The 18,331-nt window shown below is 42.6% G+C and overlaps 1 protein-coding gene across 2 annotated transcripts in view; it reads left to right on the top strand.

The window, feature by feature from the left end:
- The window catches only part of kdm6a (lysine demethylase 6A), a 205,831-nt gene that overhangs the window by 17,731 nt on the left and 169,769 nt on the right, over positions 1-18,331 (top strand). For both annotated transcript variants that reach the window (XM_033033054.1, XM_033033055.1), the window contains exon 3: positions 17,003-17,111. In XM_033033054.1, the coding sequence (XP_032888945.1) occupies positions 17,003-17,111 (109 nt within the window). The remainder of the gene's footprint in view (positions 1-17,002; positions 17,112-18,331) is intronic.

Genomic DNA, 18,331 nt, shown 5'->3' with positions numbered 1-18,331 from the left:
CCCTTATCTCCATCGTCTCAACTACTTACCACAATTCCAAGTTCTGCAGGTATTGAAATAATGGTCCCTATGACCAATTCCTTTGCTAACACACAAAAAAACATTCTATTAATCATCCACTACTCAAATGCCTATCCAAAAATCAACCATTCACGACGGTTTTATGTGCGGCAAATCCAATTTTGTATCGCTGTTGTGCCTCCCAGTTTTACTGTTTGGGCTCCAGTTTTGCTGAAAAACTTATTGAACACCTCAAACACTTTGTAAATAATTGTACGGGGCCTGCATTGCCCTTGGCAATCTCCCTCTAACCTGATCAAAACATCTTAATCATTAACTTTAACAAATCCATGTTGGCATTCCACTATTAATCCATTCATGTTTAAATATATAACTTTAATGGATCTTTTAAAGTATTTCTTAATCAGCGCTCACACACGCACGCACCCCCCACAACCCCTGAGAAGCCACTGAGTTACTTCGGCCCTTTAAAAAAAAATCTTATGCTTTGATTGGATGTACTTTGATTTTTTGTCAACCCTTTCCTACTGCCACCAAACCATTCCAGAATCTCTCCACTGTGTTCACCATTCCTTTATCTCCTCAGATGCTATTTGACCCACTGAGTTCTTCATATAGTTTGCATTTTGTTCAAAATGTTGTGATATACTGTGGACTAGTATTGTGCTTGCTGCAATCTGTAATCTAATGGGTAGGAATATCAAACCAGGGGGCTGACCTTGATTCAGTGATAAACATTGCAGGTAATGCCAGGAGAGGCACCAAGTATACCAAAAACTGCTTGCCATGTTGGTGAACCTGCAACATGTTCACTAAATATCACAAACATCGCTACAGCCAATGGATCTAAGCATTGTGGAGTTCTGCCATGTTAGGTCTTGGATTGTTGTGGACAATTGAAATAGTTTATAGGAGGGATATATCTATAAATAATGGAAGTAGCATGGAAATATAAAATCCGGGACAAATTGGCCACCTATGTATCCATTGTCACAGAAGGCAGTCTTGAGCTTTCTGAATTGAGCTAATTCAGTTCACTTGGTGTCATATTAAGAATTTGCAGTGCCTGGATATGGGAAGAATTATAGTTCCCAACACCAGCACCCTGGTGAGTCCACACCTGGAGTTTTGTGTGCAGTTTTGGTTTCCTAATTTGAGGAAGGACATTATTGCTATTGAGGGAGTGAAGTGTAGGTTCACCAGGTTAATTCCCGGGATGGCGAGACTGACATATGATGAAAGAATGGGTCGACTGGGCTTGTGTTCACTGGAATTTAGAAGGATGACGGGATTTTATAGAAACATATAAAATTCTTAAAGGATAGGACAGGCTAGATGCAGGAAAAATGTTCCCGATGTTGGGTAAGTCCAGAACCAAGGGTCACAGTTTAAGAATAAGGGGAAAGCCATTTACGACTGAGATGAGGAAAACCTTTTCACCCAGTGAATTGTGAATCTGTGGAATCAAGGGATATGGGGAAAAAATGGAACGGGGTATTGATATTGAATGATCAGCCATGATCATAATAAATGGCGGTGCAGGCTCGAAGGTCCGAATGACCTACTTCTGCACCTATTTTCTATGTTTCTATATGAGCAATTTAATAACTTAAATCTGTAACGGCTGTGCAGCGACTCATACAATTTACTGAACAGTGTGGAAAATTGCTTGGGTATTTCCATTGGGCCAATTTCATTTGGGCTAGCAGTTCACTTTCCTTCATCTGTATTGTGATAACCGAAGAACAAATAAAACTGGAAGTGGGAATGGGCCATTTCGTCCTTTGTTTCTACTCCTGCATTCAGCAAGACTGATGGAGACACGAGTTTGCAGAATCTGGAGTCTGGAGCTAAAAAACAACTGGGAGAACTCAATGGGTCAAGCAGCATTTATGGAGGCAAAAGGATGCTGGAGCATTTGTGTGGGTCAACAGGGTGGAGGGTTTGTTGATGTTTTGGGTTGAGACCTTGAATCAGGACGTGCAAGCTGTTGCAGAACTGATTTTGTTTGAATTCTGCAAGGACCGTTGGGTTCCAGACATTATATAGTTATGGTCCAAGAACTGATATTGAGAGGTAAGATGCCGGTGACTGCCTTTGAACTGTTGTCAATATTTGACTGAGTGTGGCATTAACAGTTGAAATTGATGAGAGAATCAGGGAAATTCTCTGCTGGATAGAGTTGCAGCTGGCATTAAAGGCAGATGGTTGCATTGCTGGAGGTAAAGCATTGCCCTGAACTTGAATTCAGTGCAGTGTCCTTGGCAAAAATACTTTCAACTGCTTTGTCAATTAATTATATCCAATGATTTTCATAAAGAATCATGTTTGGAGGAAATGCTGTACTGTGATTTCAAAGGTGACTGATGAGGCAGAAGTGGGACTCATAGATTTTGCAACGTGTAGCTGAATGGGTGGGCGGTTAACAACATGGCCTGCTCCGAGCCATTTACACAAAATATTAGTGTGCTCCTGATGCACGGACTCAAGCTCTTTTATTTTGGTTATGGGCCAGAGATTTCCAGGAGTCGGGTGCGATGTTGTGACTTTTCAAGCGGACTTGGAAAACATGGACTTTCTTAACTTGTCTAATCTCTTCTCATGCTAATGTTTGGAAAAGACTGTTCTAGGAGTCTGGTAATGTAAGTAACTTGACTTGTCCAGTAGACATTGGTTTCAAGAGGATGGTTCCCTTATTCATCAGTGAATTTGGAGGATTTTGACGGTATCTTACCAGTGCAGAGAGGTACTAACTGGGTTTGCGTTTAGTCAGATGCCAAAATTTGCAAATTTGCAGATGACACAAAGCTGGGTGGCAGTGTGAACTGTGAGGAGGATGCTATGAGAATGCTGGGTGACTTGGACAGGTTGGGGGAGTGGGCAGATGACGTTTAATGCGGATAAATGCGAGGTTATCCACTTTGGTAGCAAAAACAGGAAGGCAGATTACTATCTAAATGGCGTCAAGTTAGGAAAAGGGGAAGTACAACGGGATCTGGGGTCCTTGTACATCAGTCTATGAAAGTAAGCATGCAGGTACAGCAGGCAGTGAAGAAAGCGAATGGCATGTTGGCCTTTATAACAACAGGAATCGAATATAGGAGCAAATAAGTTCTTCTGCAGTTGTACAGAGCCCTTGTGAGACCACACCTGGAGTATTGTGTGCAGTTTTGGTCCCCTAATTTGAGGAGGGACATTCTTGCTATTGAGGGAGTGCAGCGTAGGTTTACAAGATTAATTCCGGGGATGGCGGGATTGTCATATGCTGAGAGAATGGGGCAGCTTGGCTTGTACACTCTGGAGTTTAGAAGGAAGAGAGGGTATCTCATTGAAACATATAAGATTGTTAAGGGTTTGGACACGCTAGAGGCAGGAAACATGTTCCCGATGTTGGGGGAGTCCAGAACCAGGGGCCACAGTTTAAGAATAAGGAGTAAGCCATTTAGAACAAAGACGAGGAAACACGTTTTCTCACAGAGAGTGGTGAGTTGGTGGAATTCTCTGCCTCAGAGGGCGGTGGAGGCAGGTTCTCTGGATACTTTCAAGAGAGAGCTAGATAGGGCTTTAAAAATAGCGAAGTCAGGGGATATGGTGAGAAGGCAGGAACGGGGTACTGATTGGGGATGATCAGCCATGATCACATTGAATGGTGGTGCTAGCTCGAAGGGCTGAATGGCCTACTCATGCACCTATTGTCTATTGTCTAAAACCATCTTTCAGAAAAGCATGTCAATTGATTTACTGGGTGGATTTGCAGGAGCAGTTTTACTTTAGTTCAGAGATATAGCATGGAAGCACGTATTTCAGCCCAATTTACAGAAGCCAGTTAAGCTACAAATCTGTACGTCTTTCGAATGTGGGGGGAACTGGAGCACCCGGAGAAAACCCACGTGGTCACAGGGAGAAGGTGCAAACTCCCCACAGACAACACCCAAAGTCAGGATTGAATGCGGGTCTCTGACGCAGTGAGACAGCAACTCTACCGCTGCGCCACCGTGCGGCCTGGGAATCTGAACTGTTTTATAGAGAGAAGACAGTGTTGTGTGGAAGGGCAATATTCAGGTTGGAGCTTTGTGACCCATTGAGTTCCGCAGGGATCTGTACCTGCCTTTCTTCCCATCTGCCGTCGCATACAACACATAATCCTCCAACATTTTTGCCACCTCCAACAGATCCCACCACTAGTTACATCTTCCCATCTCCACCCCTTTCTGCCTTCCGCAGAGACCGTTCCCTTCAACTCCCTGGTTAACTCATCCCTTCCCTTTCCAAACCACCCCATCACCAGGTAATCGCAGGAGATGCAACACCTATCCCTCTACCTCCGTCCTCGACTGTGTCCGGTGACCCTGACAGTCCTATCAAGTTATGAAAGGTTCACTTGCACCTCCTTCAACCTCATCTATACTGTATTAGTTGTTCAAGGTGTGGGCATCGGTGCGACCAAACGTAGACTGGATGATCGTTTTGCTGAACACCATCGCTCAGTCTGCCTGGACTTGCCTGATCTCTCAGATGCTGAACACTTTAACTTCCATTCCCAATTCCACATTGACCTTTCTGTCTCCATTGGCAGTGTAATTGGCTTCCTCCATTGGCAGTGTAAGGTCAAACGCAAATTGGAGGAACAGCATCTTATATTTCGCATGGGCAACTTACAACCCAGCGGTACGAAATGATTTCTCTAACTTCAAGTAACCCTTGCATCCCCTCTATCTCCATCCCTCCCCCACCCATCATACCAGCTTCAGTCGTCTAGTTAAGTCTCATTGGCTGTAACTCGTTTTCACCTAGCCCAGAGCTAAGAATGGCCTTCCCTTTATCATCATTACTTTTTTGCATATCTTTAATTCATTTGTTCTATTTCTCTTTACATCACTTTCTGCCTCTCTTTTCCTCTTCCCCTTACATTCAGTCTGAAGAAGGGTTTCGACCCAAAACATCACCTATTTTTTTCCAGAGATGCTGGAAAGTACTTAAGAAAGGATGTACTAGCCCTGGAGGCAGTGCAGCGCAGCGAAGGTTTACAAGATTAATTCCTGCAATGAGGGGATTGACATATGAGGAAAGGTTAAGTAGGCTGGAACTCTACTCTTTGGAGTTTAGAAGAATGAGAGGCGATCTCATTGAAACATATAAGATCGTGAGGGGCCTTTGTCTGACCTGCTGAGTTACTCCACCTTTTTGTGTCTATCTTTGGTTTCATAATAATAATCATACGTTATTAGCCAAGTATGTTATGCAACATACAAGGAATTTGATTTGCCATACAGTCATACCAATAAAAAGCAACAGAACACACAAAATACATTTTAACCTAAACATCCACCACAGTGACTCCTCCACATTCCTCACAGTGATGGAAGGCACAAAATAGTTAAATCTCTCCTTTCTTTGTCCTCCAGCGGTCGAGGGCCTCTAATCTTCCGTTGACGGGACGATCTTACACCCGTAGTCGGCGGCGGGTCTCCTTGTCGGGGCGATCAAGCTCCTACATTGGGGCTGGGGATCTCGGCTCACCCGCGCCGGGCGAGCTACCCTGGCTCGGGGCCAGTCGAACGTCGTGCGGCTTTTGGAGCTTCCCGACGTCGGTCTCAACCGTCGGTTTAAACCAGTTCCTTCCTGCACATCTGTACTGGGACCTCTGCTCGTGACGTATATAATGACTTGGACATAAATGTAGGCAGGTTGGTTAGTAAGTTTGCAGATGATACCAAGATTGTTGGGGTTGTGGAATGTGAGGATGCCTGTCAAATGTATACAGCAGGAAAGCGATCAGCTACAGAAATGGCTGGAGAAATGGCAGACTGAGCATTTGGAGGTTGAATGTAAGGGGAAAGTATACAATTAAAGGCTTGACCCTTAACAGAGAGATCTTGGGGACCAAGTCCATAACTCCCTGAAGATTGCATACAAATAGAGTGGTAAAGGGGGCATTTGGTATGCTTGTCTTTGAAGGCATTGAATATAAAAGTTAGGAAGTCATGATGAAGCGTAATTAGGACTTTTATGGTGCGTTTGGAATATTGCGTGCTGTTCTGGCACCTCATTTACTGTAAGGATGTGGTGGATTTAGAAAGCTGTAGAGACTGGTTACCAGAATGATGTCTGGATTATAAACTACAGGGAGAGGTTGGATGGACTGATAGTTTTCTCTGGAATGCCAGAGGTTGTTATGAGAGGCTTGGATAGGGAAGATCGTGGGAACCTGTTGCCCAGGATCTAAATATCATATACTAGAGCAGGGATCGGCAACCTTGTTCTGCATAGGGTCCAGGACGTATGTCTGTGAGCGGATGGCAGGCCACATCTATCACGTGTACACATGGATCCCGCCCTGGATGGCAGGCATCAAATCATGTGTTCTCATAGATCCCGCCCCTTACAACGCCACCCGGAGCACTGGCCCCTAGTTACGAGTGCTCACGAACATGGCGCACCTACGGCCCATTGCCATGGCTCTCTCCTGAAGGCGGTAGCTCAAATATCACACTCGCTTATCCCCAGCCTATTGACAACCCCGATTCCGACAATGAAGTCCAGACACAGAAGGTGCGTGGCCATGCCGACGGCTTTGCGCAGAATGCGGTGCAGCTAGAGCTCGGCGCGCACGGTGGCTTCCTTGTGTTCTTGCGTTACAGCGCCTGGGCCTCGGGCCCAGGAGGAGGAGCCCGGCCTCACGCAGGATAATTGGCAGCAGATATTGAATGCCATTTTTTCAGTGTTTTATCCGACCCTCGGTCTGAAAATCAAGTCAAGAGTTTTATTGTCATGTGTTCAGATAGGACAATGAAATTTTTGCTTGCTGCAGCACAACAGAATATGTAAACATAATACAGAACAGGAGATAAAAGTTCAGTGTGTCTATATTCCATAGAGAATATATATACACAATAAATAAACAGATAAAGTGCAATAGGCTGTTATTGTTCAGAGTTTGTTTGATGGCAAGTTTAATAGCCTGATGGCTGTGGGGAAAAAACTTTTCCTGGACCTGGATGTTCCAGATTTCACGCTCCTGTACCTTCTTCCCGATGGCAACGGAGAGATGAGTGTGTGGCCAAGATGATGTGGGTCTTTGATGATGTTGGCAGCCTTTTTGAGGCAGCGACTGCGATAGATCCCTTCGATGGTGGGGAGGTCAGAGCTGATGATGGACTGGGCAGTGGTCACAACTTTATGCAATCTTTTCCGCTCCTGGACGCTTAAGTTACCGAGCCAAGCCATGATGCAACCAGTCGGTATGCTCTCTACTGTGCACCTGTAGAAGTTCGAGAGAGTCCTCCTTGACATAACGACTTTTCGTAATCTTCTCAGGAAGTATGATTGCATCAGTGTGCTGGGACCAGGAAAGATCTTTGGAAATATGCACGCCCAGGAATTTGAAGTTCTTGACCCTTTCCACCGTCGATATAAACGGGAATCATCTTCCAGGTACAAGAGATGATGGAAGTCTGCGGGCCGGATGATTACGGGAAAAAAAAATGTCAAGGGCCGGATGGTTTTGGGTTACAGGCCGCATTAGGCCCGTGGGCTACCGACTCTTGTACTATAGGATATAGTTTTAAGGTGAAAGGGGCAAAGTTTAAAGGACATGTTTTTTTTAAAGGATGACTAATGCCTGAATCACTGTCAGGGGTAATAGTGGAGGTAGATACGATAAGGGCATTTAAGAGACTTTTGGATGGGCACATGGACATGTGATGTGGATTATGTGCATAATCCACATGTGGATTATGTGCAGATAAGGACTAGTCTTGACATTTTGTGCAGAACAGACATTGTAGGCCAAAGGGCCTGTGCTTGTGCAGCACTGTCCTTTGTTCTAACCCCAGGTGCGTGAAGTTGTTGATATGTGACATAAGTTTTTCATCCGCATCTTTTCAAAACTCAAGAGGGATACTATCTTCTCACAAGACCTTCCATTTCTTCGAGTTATGGCTCCATAGAGTGTTGCAGCCTTGCCTGCAGCTGTTCGTTCTTCATCCTTTTTTTAATTTTTAGTTTGTTAAAAAGCTTTGTTCTGGAGGCCTTTTAGTCTTTTTATGTGGGGTTGGGGGGGGAAGGGGGAAAACGTTTTTTCCAGTCCCTACCTGGGCGAGGATGCATCCTTCCTCCGTGCCGCATCTTCGCCTCCTCGCGGCCTACCATTCAGATTGGTGTGGCCTTTCCTGCCGGAGACCGGCCAGAGCTTCGAGCTGCAGCTTCAGCTGCATCGCGGGGCGATGCCTTACCCGGGTCACTGTGTGGATCTCCGGAGTGCTGACTTCAACATCGTGGAGCTGTGGTCTGCGGAGCTTCCAGCCGCGGCGACGCTGACTTTAAACACCGTAGAGCCTGGGATCTTTCGCCGAGATCGCCAGTGTCGGAACTCCGCCCAGCGCGGCCTGTGGACTTCGGGAGCCGTGGTCTCTGGTAGCAAGGGGCCGTTTTGGAACTCCAAGCCGCTGAGAGGGTTCTTCCGACGCCAGAGTTCCATCATTCCGGCAAGAAGGCCTGAAACATCGGGTCGCCGTAGCGTTGACTGCGAAGGCCTCAATAGGCCCGACCACGGGTGAACATGGAGGAAGTGGACTGAACTTTGCTGCCTTCCCTCACAGTGGGAAATGTTGATCCCGCTGTGGGGGGATGTTTTTTATGTTTAATGTTAAATACCATAATGTTGTGTTTATTTTATTTGTGTGCTGCAATGGCAACTTAAATTTCACCACACCAATTGGTGTATGTGACAATAAATGTCCTTTGTCCTTCTTTCGGCATATGTCCTTTTTATTTGTCAGTCGGTGATTGCAGCAAGGCTGGACTGAATAGCAGGATGGAATCAAATGCAATCATGCCACGGACTGGCCATTATAATGTACCTTGCTTAACCTGTGTATCTTTTACTGATTCCTGCAATTTAAACTGCCTAATTTTATTTGATCCTCAGAAGTATCAACTAAGTTGCAAGGAATCAGTTGATTAAGAGATCTGATTCTTGCAGCATAGAATATACTGTTTGTTTGGCAATCGGCTGTGCCATTCTTGCTTTACAGTTTTTTACATAATTTAGATTTAAAATTTCCATTTAATGGAGCAAATTAATGTCTGCATTACAAAATACTTTAGCTTGATTTCCACATTAACATGAGGGAGAATAGAAATCTGATCAAATGTTACAAATGGGAAGAAATACCTTTTGGGCTTGTTTACCCTGGAGCAAAGGAGCCTAAAGCGGCCTTTTCACGGGGCGACTTGACGCAAGAGTTAACCAGAGTTTAACATCGTGGGAACCTCGTGCGATAACAGTATGGCATTCGTGGACCACCGTGGACCACCGTAGCGCTAACGGCAGGTAATCGTGTATCTTGGTCACTCGGGAGAAAATTCAAGAAAGTTTGAATTTCTCCAAGAGTGACTTGTACACTTGTGGTTGACTATTGCAACATTATATGGACGTAGTGGCCAGTGCGATATCCGTAATAACTCTTGCGGGTACCGTGGGAACTCCAGCGAACGGTGAACCCGGAAGCTGGACAGAGGGGACAGAAGGTGAGTAAAAATTGTCTTCTGTGGGATTGAATTTAAAAAATAAATAAAAATAAAGATTTGCATCCGCATATGGACATCAACTTATTCATGAGTTATGTTAATGAGATTCAAGAAAATAACTATAATCTTTAAAAGGGACTTTAAAAGGGACTTTACTGAAAGGTTACGCATTTTTATGGTCCGTGAGAAATTTTTCACATGTACTTCTTTGAGAGATCGATGCCTTTCCGAAGCAGGGTCCGGAACGCTACCAATCAATGTTGTACAGAGACCCGTGTAAGGAGTGAACTGCACATGCTGGTTTAAACCGAAGACAGACACAAAAAGCTGGAGTAACTCAGCGAGTCAAGCAGCATCTCTGGAGAAAAATAGCTGATGTTTCGGGACGAGACACATCTTCAGACTCAATTCCGATTAGGCTGTCTGAAGAAGGGTTCCGATTCGAATCGCCACCTATTCTTTTTCTCCAGAGATGCTGCCTGACCCACTGACTTACTCCAGCTTTTTATGTTTTTCTTCCCAGATCTGACTTACCTGCTGAGTTACACCAACATTTTGTGTCCTTCTGTGCGTATTATCCAGCATTAACCAGCGTCTGCAGTTCCTTTAGACATTACCTAACTTCAGATTTTAGAGATATAGCGCGTGGGAACTCCTGCGAACGGTAAAGCCGGAAGCTGGACAGAGGGGACAGAAGGTGAGTAAAAAAGGTGGTCTCAATATCGACAAGGGAACATGTGTCCTTCGAGGACGTCCCACCTAATTGTCATTGTTGGATAATCTTTTTAACAGGAACACTTGCAGAGATGGCTCCCAGAAAATCTCAAAGAAAGGGGGTAAAGCGTGTCAGAGATGTTTTTGCCATGTTGCTCTATTCAGTTTCTATATTGTTTCAGTTTCTATATCTATATTGTTGCTCTATTCAGTTTCCCAGGGGGTCGGGACGGGACTGGAGTTGGGAGGGAAAGGTGGGGGAGTCGAGGGAGAGGAGGGGGAGACAGATGGGGGTGTCTTCATTTACTGGCGGCGGGTGTCTGTCACTGAAACAGGCAGGTGCGATTTCACATCCACCTTGTGTGTGCCTCTCTCTCTCCCTCCCTCTTACACAGGCTGAGAGACTCTGCCTCTGTGAGTGTACGTCTCTTTCTCCCCCTCTCCCACGCACAGTAAGACCGAGGTACTGTGCTCAGTCCATCTGTGTCTCCCACATACACAGTAAAACATTTCTCCAAATGAGCCAATTCAACCAAGGGAGGATATTTATAGTGTGTGAAAAAAAAAGTTACATAATTTGTGTCACGTGTAGTCCACGATGTTCATTCAAGATTTAACGCGAAAGCTCGGGAGACGGACAAGTCACTCGCACAAATAACAGAAATGCCGAGTACCGTGGGAACTCTTTATCTACCCCCCGTTATATCGTGCGAGACTCGTGCTGGACCACGACCACTTCACTCTGGTGACATCTTGCGTCAACTCGCCCCGTGAAAAAGCCCCATAAGAGATGACATGATAGAACTTTATAAGGGGCTTCACGGCATCAAAGCTGGGTTCAATCCTAACCTCACTGCTGTCTGTGTGGAGTTTGGCATGTTCTCCCTGTGACTGCATGGGTTTTCTGTGGATGCTCCTGTTTATATAAAATCACGGGGGGGGAATAGATAATGTCATTGTACAGTCTTTTTCCCCAAGGTTGGGGAATTAAAAATTAGTGGGCATTGGTTTAAGGTGAGGGAGGGGGGAGAAATATGGGGAAATATTAATGGGAAGTTGAGGGGGCAACTGTTTTACACAGAGGATGGTGGGTATATGGAATAAGCTGCCAGATGAGGTAATTGAGTCAGGTTAAACGGCATTTAAAAGACATTTGGATAGGTACATATATAGGAAACATCTAAAGAGATATGCTATATCCTCTTATGATTGTGTTAATGATTGAGACTTTCTTAATGTGCATGGCTCCTGGTATGTAACAAAACTGACAGTGTACATTAGACCGGTTTTTATGAAGGAGTTTACTGTATGTCTAGGTTAAATTCCATCTGGAATCTGAAGATTCTACCACGAGGGACAGTGGAACCTGTTATGTTATGTGGGCACATTAATTTAATTCCTGCGCAGTTCTTCCACTGTGTGCTCTCAGCATTACTCAAAATGCTTGGAATCTTCTCGGATGCTTCCTGGATGCCTAGAGCAGAGTTGAGTGGAATTCCCATTTAACATCGAGGATATTCAGTGATTTTCTTTATATCTAAGTAGGCTTTGAAAATTTCTTGAAGTTGCTTTCTCTGACAGCTCAAATACAATGCCAGGAAAATGAAGATAGACACAAAGTGCTGGAGTAAATCAGCGGTTCAGGCAGCATCTCTGGAGAAAAGGGATGGGTGGTTGGGACCCGACCCGAAATGTTACCCATCCATTTTCGCCAGAGATGCTGCCCGAACTGCTATGTTACTCCAGTAGTTTGTGTCAATCTTCGGTATAAAGCAGCATCTGAGGTTCCTTTCTACACGTCGGGTAAATGATTTTGGCTCATTATTGAAACTGGTTGTGTACTTAACCTGGATGTGAACCAGATTCTTAATGTTGGTTGGTCTAGCATGTAAGTAAACTTGAAGGTTTTTGCAGAGGCAACGTTTGTGGTATTAATCCAGTGCTTTGAGGAGCTTGCTGGAAATTGCCGACATCTACAAAGAATCTGCGTGGGTGGAGGGGGTTGGGCAGAGAGGGGGTGATGGGGGTGGAGGAACAACTGCTTCTCAGTTAACTGTAGACTTTGTGTTGGGTTGGAGATCTTGATCTTTGAAGCCTTTCATGGGAAATAGGATTGCATTGGAGGCAGCGGTGGATTCGATTATAATTGATAATACGTCACTCCTGAGATGCGGAAAGTGTTCAATGTTGACCATGGCCTCAATGTAGAAGCTCGTTTTTAGGGACGGTACTCTGTGACATGGTCATGAATTCATATCAGATATGTTTCCAAGTCATGTGTACTTCCGAAGGCATTTGCCTCTCCAGGCCTTATTTTTATGTTCAAGGAAGACTTTCAACTACTCTTTAGGGTGAGCATGATGGACATTCTGCGAACATTAAGGAGATATTTAAAGCAAGAATGGAAAATTTTAAATTTGAGTCATTACTTAATTGGGAGCAAATATAAATAAGTCATTATTGGTATTGGTTTATTATTGTCAAGTGTATGAAGATACAATGAAAAGCTTTTATGTGCTAACCAATTAAATCATGTTATACCATGCATGGGTACAATCCATACACAAGTACAACAGGTAGAACAATGAAAAAAATACCAGAGTGCGTTATATAGTTTTGTAGCATTTGTTGCATTGCCGTTCCAGTGAAATAGTCCAATGTCTGCAATGAGGTAGGTTGGAAGGTCGGACCATAATTGGACCATTTGGCCCATCAAGTCTACTCCGCCATTCAATCATAGCTGATCCACCTCTCCTTCCCAACTGCATTCTTCTGCCTTCTCCCCATAACCCCTGACACTCGAATTTTGTAAGGAGATTAAAAGTTCTGTATAATGTCACGGTTGGAAAAATGTAGTCGCATATAGTGGAAACAAAGGCATTGATCAGGTACTGACCTCCCATCATTGATATGTGCTCTTCAAGTATATTGAAGAGCACCATCTGAAATTTCCCAAAAAATATTTTAAAGGCTGAGGCCTGAAATCAATTGTTTCCCGTGACAACATTTTACCAATTGAATACTTAGGTAATTATGGTTTGCTGAGATATATGAAGGCTAATAGTGTTGTATGTATACTTCAATAAAAAAATAGTCCAGTTATGGCTCCTCGTAAATATTCAAAGTGCAAAGGTCCTGACTGCTAGAATGCAAAGCAAATAACAGCATGCTGGAGGAACATCAGGCAGCATCTGTGGAAGGAATGGGCAGATGACATTTGGGTTGGGACCTTTCTTTAAATTGACAGCGTAGGGGGAGACAACTGGAAAAGAGAAGGGCCAAAGTCTGGCAAATGATAAGTGATGGTGATAAATAGATACAGTTGAGATAAGTAATTGGCAGATAGGTAGAGATAATGATAAAGGTTTGTGGTGAAAAGAAGACAAACAAGTGTTAAGGAGTAAAGAGGATAAGTAAAATGTAAAGCTGGATATTGAGGTAGAACGGGACGGGGAGATGAGAAAGGAGAAATCGAAGAGAAATATAGGACTCTGGCTTGTCAGATAAAAGGGAAAAGTGTCATTGGGACGGTAATAAATATATAAAGGAGGTGAAAGGAGCAGGGTGACTGCGATGGCTTGAGTAGGTGGGGGGGAGGGGGGGGAATGGTGGTGGTGGTGGCAGAGGAAAGAGGCACAGGGCGGGGGGGATATTATTTGATCTTGGAGTATTCAGTGTTCATATCATTGGATTCAGATACCCAAGCGAATATAAGGTGTTGACCTTCTAATTTGGTATTCACTCACTCTAGCATTGATAGAGGCTTATAGAGAGGATATGATGTGAATGGGAAAGATATTCCAGCATCAGCAGTTTCTCACGTCGCCAGGTTTGAATATGAATATGTGAAGAATTGTTTGTAACTCATTACTTATTCTTCCAGAAATAAGGTGCAGTGTGATGACATAGCTCCAACAGTGTACAGTGCCCTCTATAATGTTTGGGCCAAAGACCCATCATTTATTGTTTAAGAAGGAACTGCAGATGCTGGAAAATTGAAGGTACACAAAAAAGCTGGAGAAACAGTCTGAAGAAGGGTTTCGGCCCGAAACGTTGCCTATTTCCTTCGCTCCATAGATGCTGCTGCACCCGCTGAGTTTCTCCAGCTTTTTTGTGTACCACCCATCATTTATTATTTGCCACTTTACTCCACAATTTGAGATTTGTAGTAGAAAAAAAATCACATGTGGTTAAAGTGCACATTGTCGGATTTTAATAAAGGCCATTTTTATACATTTTGGTTTCACCATGTAGAAATCGCAGTAGTGTTTATAAATATTCTCCCCCCCCCCCCCCCCCATTTCAGGGCACCATGATGTTTGGGACACAGCAATGTCATGTAAATGAAAGTAGTCATGTTTAGTATTTTGTTGCATATCCTTTGCATGCAATGACTGCTTGAAGTCTGCGATTCATGAACATCACCAGTTGCTGGGTGTCTTCTCTGGTGTTGCTCTGCCAGGCCTGTAGTGCAGCTATCTTTAGCTTATGCTTGTTTTGGGGGCTAGTCCCCTTCAGTTTTCTCTTCAGCATATAAAAAGCATGTTCAATTAGGTTTAGATCGGGTGATTGACTTGGCCACTCAAGAATTGACCATTTTTTAGCTTTGAAAAACTCCTTTGTTGCTTTAGCGGTATGTTTGGGATCATTGTCTAGAATAAACTTGCATTTGTTAAACTGAGTTCTTTTGTCGATCTAAAGTCAACTTGACTCAAACGCTTGTAGCTGTTGAAATCAATTCTTTATTCAGCTGAGACTAGTCTCTGAACCTTCCAACACAGAGCTGATGGTCTGGGGCGGGTCCAGAGAAGAGTAACTTTGATGGAACTCATGGCATTTATATACGTATTAGACATTTCAGATACAGAGGGTATGACAAGCTGGTAACCAATCATCTGAGTCCTTCTGGTGATTTACAACATCAGTCACATGATCCCCCCCCCTTCCCTGGCCTCATTTACAACCTTCGTTTGCCTGTGGTATAACTTTGCTTAGAATTATTTTATTTCAACACAGCAAAACCCCAGTAGGCTCAATTATCAATGACCATTCCTCAAAATATAAGATACATATGTAATACAATGATCACACAAGTCATACACACTTTCCATACCAAGAAGAAATATATTTCTATAAATCTAAACAAAGTCTAATGTTTACAGTCCTACTAAGACACAATACATTTCATAGATTGTTTCACTACAATTTTACACAGGTTAAAATACTATTACCTATGTATTAAAACATTAATTATATGAGTTTGCCAAATTACAGTTTCTAAGTTCAAAATCCACACATACCTCCCAACCAAGCATACATGGGTCGTAAATCTGTCAACTTAATTAAAAGGTGTTTGGTGCAAGGATACAACTTCATTTTAATTTGCAGCCCCTTTCCTGCTATCTGGAAGCCAGATTTCCAATCTCACTACAAGGCCTTTTAACAAAGGTAGATTCACAACTCAGACCATTGCATCAGAATTACATCTGCTTCTTCGACTTTCTATAAACATAGGAAGGTCACATATCCATCAATTTGATTCTCTTCCTCTCCAAGCATCCATCGCTTATCACAATCTCATTATAATTTAACTTAGCCAAAGCTAAATTAGAGTCTATTATGTTTCAGCCTTGAAGTCTGTCTCGATCTCAGCATAACCTTTACAGCTCAAGAATGTGCCATAGAGAAAGAGCAGATGACCTCTGGCCTAAGAAGAGGCCCTATTCAGCTATACATTCTTCAACACAAAATCATTTCAAATACAATTTCCTCTAGCGATATAATTGCCTCAAAGCAATAAACTAAGCTATGCAGGTTCAGATCAGTGCCTCTATGCTTTGATTCATCCGTTCACTGTATGTGTCTCTTTGCACTTTATTTCTCTAGGACACATGTGTTTCTGAAAACCTTAAGCTTTTCTTTTGCAAATTACCTAGCTTATATAAAAGTCACTATCCCAGCGGTTCTATTATATAATATTTCCTCACAGTGTAGCCTCTGTATTTCTGTTCATGAAGTCGTCTGTGGACAGTGGTCATTGACAAATCCACACCTGACTCCTGAAGAGTGTTTCTGATCTGTCGGACAGGTGTTTGGGGATTTTTCTTCAAATAGAGAGAATTCTTCTGTCATCAGCTGTGGAGGTCTTTCTTGGCTTGCCAGTCCCTTTGCGATTAGTAAGCTCACCAGTGCTCTTTCTTCTTAATGATGTTCCAAACAGTTGATTTTGGTAAGCCTAAGGTTTGGCTGATGTCTCTAACAGTTTTATTCTTGTTTCTCGGTCTCATAATGGCTTCTTTGACTTTCATTGGCACAACTTTGGTCATCATGTTGATAAACACCACTAAAAGTTTCCAAAGGTGATGGAAAGACTGGAGGAAAGACTAGGTGCTGAGAGCTCTCTTATACCTGCATTAAGGAGGCAATTAAACACACCCGAGCAATTACAAACACCTGTGAAGCCATGTGTCCCAAACATTATGGTGCCCTGAAATGGGAGGAACTATGTATAAACACAGGTGTAATTTCTACATGGTGAAACCAAAATGTGTAAAAAGACCCGTTAATAAAATCTGACAATGTGCACTTTAACCACATGTGCTTTTTTTCTATTACAAATCTCAAATTGTGGAGTACAGAGGCAAATAAATAAATGATGTGTCTTTGTCCCAAACATTATGGAGGGCACTATCTTTTTAATTACTGTCCCATCTCATTATTCTTTTGTTTTTTTTAGGCTGTTCACTGCTTTGAGTCAGTGATCAAGAAATGTGAAGGAAAAGTTGACCCAGAATTGTTTTGCCAGCTTGGTCATTTCAACCTCTTATTGGAGGATTATCCAAAAGGTGAGCGATGTTCTTTCCATTATTTATATTCTGGTGTGTTTTTTTAATTATAAACTGTAAGCTATGCAAATGATAATGTGATATACGCGGCAAGATGTTAAATTCATAATGTTTAAAGGCATTTGGAAAAAATGTCAAATGATAGAGGATGCATTGCCATAATTGGATCACTTTGAGTTCAAATCATTTTGGAACTTTGATCAAAATAAAATGAAATTGTTTAAATAACCATTCACAGCAGGAAATGGTTATTTTTTAAAGGCAAAGGACCTGTGGAGAATAAAACATCAAGTGGAAATGTTGTGACGGGGAAGGGTTCTAATGTATGGTTTATTGTAGCGAAAAAAGAAGCATCTTCTTCATGGGTAGTGTTTCAAAATAATAACACAATTTACAAACTATTTTCATCTGTATGTATACCAGTTTTGGTTTGGATGTGATTCAAGCGCATTGTGGTGATGCCAAGTAGCAAATATGTAATAATATTTGGAAGCCCTTTGCTTTTTTGTTAACTAATTGTTAACTTGTTCAATATGATTCATTTAAATAGCAGTGCAATATTTGAAGCTTTTGGCTTAATTGCTGATATATGTGGAAATTTGACACTTATTTCATATGGTCATATTACATAGGTTGTAACTCAGAAGGAATCCATTTGGTCCATAGAGTCTGCATTGTCTTGCTACTCAAGCAACTCAATAGTTCCATCCTTTGGTCTTTCTCTAACCGTACCATTTTTTTCACTGTATATATTTATGTAATTCCCTCATGAAGGCTACAATGGAATCTACCTCCACCACATCTTCAGGGAGTACATTTTGGGTAACAAAGGCATGCTGTGCAAAAAGAATGTCACTCTTTATTCTCTTCTCCTTCATGTTATACATATGACTTTTCATCCTCCTGCTACCAATAGGCCAATTATCTATCCATTTGCTATCTTTGAACTTTATGTTAACTGATACAATCTGGCTCTAAAAACAACATTTCACTTTCTTCCATTTAATATCTTCACCCTCGACCTATCCACCTATTTGCGATCGTTATCTCGACTCTTTCTTCCTGTGTAATCTAGATTGCACTATAACTTCTTTTTTCTGTGTCCTTCGAGAATTACATTTCAAATCTCCATGTCTTTGTTTTGTATTGCATAACTGGGATTGTTCAAGGTAAAAAAAATGTAAATGATATCCAATGTGACATTGAGACATGGCCTATTT

The sequence above is a fragment of the Amblyraja radiata genome, chromosome 14 (genome assembly GCF_010909765.2).
Source record: "Amblyraja radiata isolate CabotCenter1 chromosome 14, sAmbRad1.1.pri, whole genome shotgun sequence".
Taxonomy (NCBI): Eukaryota; Metazoa; Chordata; class Chondrichthyes; order Rajiformes; family Rajidae; genus Amblyraja; species Amblyraja radiata.
This window is presented reverse-complemented; position numbering and strand designations above follow the sequence as displayed.